Below are 4,231 nucleotides of genomic sequence, written 5' to 3'. Positions count from 1 at the left end.
ACTGTTCTATACGAAGTCTGCAGGAGGGGAAATGTCTAGTCTGAAGGTGCAGACACCAGTCCACAAATGTATAATGGTGCCCAACATTTTAAGGAGCCAAGGTAAGGACCTTGAATGATGATCCCAGTGAACTCAGGATAGAAAAGACCCTAATGAGCTCTCAGCACTGGTTATCTATCTCCTGGCAGGGAGGTGGTATGAGGCATTCCTTCACTTACCTCTGGATCATGGGGAGGTCTGAAGTGTCTACATCAGAGTAGCAGAGGGAAGGGTGCCAAGGCTCCGCCAGGACTTGACGTGATAATACTGAAGTAGAACTTAGAAAACCCCACTGCTGGCACCTGCTGTCACCTGAGTAAATCCAGAGGAGGGCTGAGAGGATGCAGAGGAAAAGTAAGGCCTCTGTTCTTCCTCTGTGGGATTCTGTGGGAACAGGCTGTGCAGGAAAACAGGAGCCTTGTGGGTTCCTAGAGCAGTGTCCTCAAGGACACCTGCAGAGGCGGCCTTTGATTAAGCCAAGTAAGAGTCTCCCTGTTTTAAGGTGCTCATGTCACCTCTTTCTCCATCCTCCAGGTGCCTGAATCTCCTGTGTATTGGCCCAGACTCCTGCCTGCGGTTCCTGGCCACAGCCATCATGCCCCATGGGCAGAAGAGTAAGCACTGTGCTCGTGAGAAACGTCGCCAGGCCCGAGCTGAGACCCAGGGTCTTCCTGATCAGGCTACCACATCTAGGGGAGAAGAGACCACCTCCTCTTCCCCTCCTGATTCAGAGAGCACTCCCTCAAGCTGGTCTGCTGCTGGCACCGCCACGGAGCCTCAGGGAGCCCAAGGCACCACCAGTGCTGCTGCAGGTGCTATACGCAAAAGATCTGGTGTCGGTGGCATAGCACGCTCAAGATCTGCAGTGCCTGGCACAGCATGCTCAAGATCTGGTGTAGGTGCCGAGGGACAAGTTCAGGAAGGTGAAAATTCCTCCCAAGCCTCAGCTGCTGCTGCGAGCTCTCACAGAGATCTTCTGACCAGGAAGGCAGAGATATTGGTGCAGTACATGCTGTTTAAGTATAAGATGAGGGAGCTCATTAAGAGGTCCGAAATGCTGCAGGAAATTAATAGAAGGTACAAGGAACAATTCCCTGAGATCCTTAGCAGGGCCTCCGAGCGCATGGAGCTGGTGTTTGGCCTGGTGCTGAAGGAAGTCAGACCCAACAGTCACTGCTATACCCTGGTGAGCCACCTAGATCTCAGCGCCAGTGAGTCTATGAAAGGTGACCGGGGGCTGCCAAAGAATGGTCTTCTGATGCCTCTGCTGGGTGTCATCTACCTGAATGGCAACCACGCCCCTGAGGAGAAGATCTGGAAGTTCCTGAATATGCTGGGCATCTATGATGGAAGAAGTCACTTCATCTTTGGAGAGCCCAGGAAGCTCATCACAGAAGATCTGGTGCGGGAAGAGTACCTGGAGTACCGCCAGGTGCCCAGCAGCGATCCCCCTCGATATGAGTTCCTGTGTGGTCCTAAAGCGCTCACAGAAACGGGCAAGATGAAAGTCCTGCAGTTTTTGGCCAAGGTCAAGGATTCGGTCCATCCTGCCTTGCAGCCGCAATATGAAGAGGCTTGGAGAGAGGAAGTAGAGAGCACCGGAGCCAGAGGTGCAGCCAGGGCTGGCACTTCTGCCTCAATCAGGCCTGGCACTGCTGCCTCAGCCGCTGCTGGCCCTTCTGCTTTGGCCAGGCCTGGCACTGCTGCCTCAACCTCTGCCTGCACTTCTGCCTCAATCAGGCCTGGCACTGCTGCCTCAGCCAGCGCTGGCCCTTCTGCTTCGGCCACTGTGCACCCCAGGGCCGCATCCAACCGCTCATCTCGCCCCTAGTGTGATCTGAAGCCTGTTGTTCACTTTGTGGCTGGAGAAGCCAGTCAACCTGTGTTCCTGATATGCATCAATAACTTGTTGACTTTATTTCCCCCAATTTTCAGTTGTTAAAACTTTTCAACAGAAAGGTCATTTAGAGTCATGATATAAGTATATGAATAACATGGGTCACACACACTTTGCTGTTTGTCAAATTTAGGAGTAAGAATTTTGTTTTCTCAAATAAGTATTGGAAATCCTCACATCACTTTTGTGATCCAGGATGAGAATAACAGCACTTTAGGATGAGAGTGTCCTTAGAAATGTGAAAGACACCACACTAATAGAGGCTTAGAACATTGATACATTGTTTGGGAGATAGCTGAAATGTCTTCAGATTTTGGCTGGCTTTACTCTCTGCTTAGTCTCCCTTTTTGTAAATGTAAAAGACACATACTTGCCTCTACTTATGGTTTATGGTTTTCAAGAATGAGAATATAAATTATAGCAAATGATTTATTCGTGGCTCTTCTTTTACACAAACATTGACAATCTGCTCTTAAGAAGTCTTCATGCTTCTACTGGTGATGTTTAGTCAAAAAAAGTCCTAGCCTCTGTCCACTCATTATAGTTTCTCAGAGATGCTGTCATTGTATGGAAGAGGCTGAGATACTCTCTACTTTAGGAAGAACAAGAAAGAAGCAGGGTAAAGAGGGATTGGAGAGAACATATTACTTTGGTTTCATTCCTAAGCGGAATTTTGGCTGATTTGGGAGATTGGGTCTCTTTTTTCCCCACTTGGAACACTGCATAGTTCCTGACATCTGATAGATTGAAAAAAAAATCCAGCTGATGTAACATCTGAGGTCAAGATAATCATAGTAATAACTGCTGTTGCTCCTAATTTCTCAATAGAAGAGGTGACGTGACAGAAGCTTTCCATAAATACTTATATTCCACCAATCTGACAAGAAAGGGCTTATCGAACTTACTTCACAGGAGAGAGCCCAAGGCTCATAGAGTTACGGTTTGGTTTTGTGCTGAAATACATAGGGCTGGTAAATGACAGCTGGCAATAGACTCCTGCTCTACACTACTTTACCCACTCCAGTGTTCTTGCCTGGAGAATCCCAGGGACAGGGGAGCCTGGTGGGCTGCCGTCTATGGGGTCGCACAGAGTCAGACACGACTGAAGCGACTTAGCAGTAGCAGCTACAGTACTTTAGCACTCATACTGTTGTTCTCCTCACAACCTGAGACATACCCTTGTCTTTGTTCTTTAACAAGTCCTTTTAACATTTGACATTTCCTTTTCCTTATATATCTATCATTTATTTATTTATTAGGCTGTGCTGGATCTTAGTTGCTGCACGTGTGGTCTAGTTCCCTGACCAGGGATCGAACCTGGGCCCCCTGCATTGGGAGCCTGGAGTCCTAGCCATTGGACCACCAGGAAAGTCCCCACCCTGTATCTTTTATTTCAGTGCTTTTCTCAGTACTCCAAAATTTGTCCTAGGTGATAGCAAAGAATGCCCTCATGCTCAAGCTACTAGATTGAAATGTGTAGCCAGAGCAGTAAGAATACCAGATATACTTAACCAACGATATGTATCCCTTATTCATTACTCATAGATAAGCGAATGAAACAATATTCAGGGACAGTACAAGCATGTACATTGGCCATGTTAGATAACCTCTGAAGAGCAAGGAGTCTCCATATCATCCTTACAGTCTCTTCCCTGTGGAAAGTAAACCTATCAGAACAGAAATGACATGAGAATCTTCACCTCGCTGATGAGATAGATTGATCTACTTTTTTCTCCCTAAAGGACTGCCACCTGTCCTGGGACTCCCGCCTTGGACTATAGCTTCTCCATCTCCCGTCACTCCTGGGACAGGGACCCATTCTCTGTAGCACTGCAGAGCAAACATAGCTCAGGAGTTTGTAGACATGTGGAATTTCCCCAAAGACCTTTAATCCAAGACACAGAAAGCAAGATGAGGGCCCCAGGTAGGAGGATTGAGGAGAGCAACACCTAAGAATATGGGGGATGGTGGTCACTGGGACAGCATTCCCTTCTGATCTCAGACACAGAGGAATTCAGAACTGGTGGGCTTAGCCTATTAGCCTTAGCATAGCCTCACTTATTCTTCAGGTGTGTCAAACTCCCTTCACTGTGCCACTTAGGCCTGGTGACATGGTGAGTCCTACTCACTTCCTCCCAGAGGATCACATGGAGGTAAGGAACCTCATCCTGATCAAAGGGAGCAGCCAAAGCTCAGCAGAAGGATGATTTCCATGTTGTGCCAGAAGTCAAGGTAAGGACCCTGAATTCTTGAAAAGACCACTAGCCTCAAAACAGTGGGGGCAGAACATATTAC

At 47.9% G+C, this 4,231-nt stretch overlaps 1 protein-coding gene across 1 annotated transcript; it reads left to right on the top strand.

Moving 5' to 3' along the window:
- Positions 1 to 584: 584 nt before the first annotated feature.
- Positions 585 to 2,346, top strand: LOC139181114 (melanoma-associated antigen B4-like). The gene has a single exon (XM_070783909.1). It carries the CDS (start codon positions 635 to 637, stop codon positions 1,868 to 1,870), a length of 1,236 nt encoding a protein of 411 aa, XP_070640010.1. The 5' UTR covers positions 585 to 634; the 3' UTR covers positions 1,871 to 2,346.
- Positions 2,347 to 4,231: the final 1,885 nt, after the last annotated feature.

This window comes from Bos indicus, chromosome X (assembly GCF_029378745.1).
Source record: "Bos indicus isolate NIAB-ARS_2022 breed Sahiwal x Tharparkar chromosome X, NIAB-ARS_B.indTharparkar_mat_pri_1.0, whole genome shotgun sequence".
Lineage (NCBI taxonomy): Eukaryota > Metazoa > Chordata > Mammalia > Artiodactyla > Bovidae > Bos > Bos indicus.
This window is presented reverse-complemented; position numbering and strand designations above follow the sequence as displayed.

Bases quoted from the DNA above. Each gene is read 5' to 3' on its own strand.
- LOC139181114 (XM_070783909.1), top strand. From the start codon at position 635: ATGCCCCATGGGCAGAAGAGTAAGCACTGTGCTCGTGAGAAACGTCGC.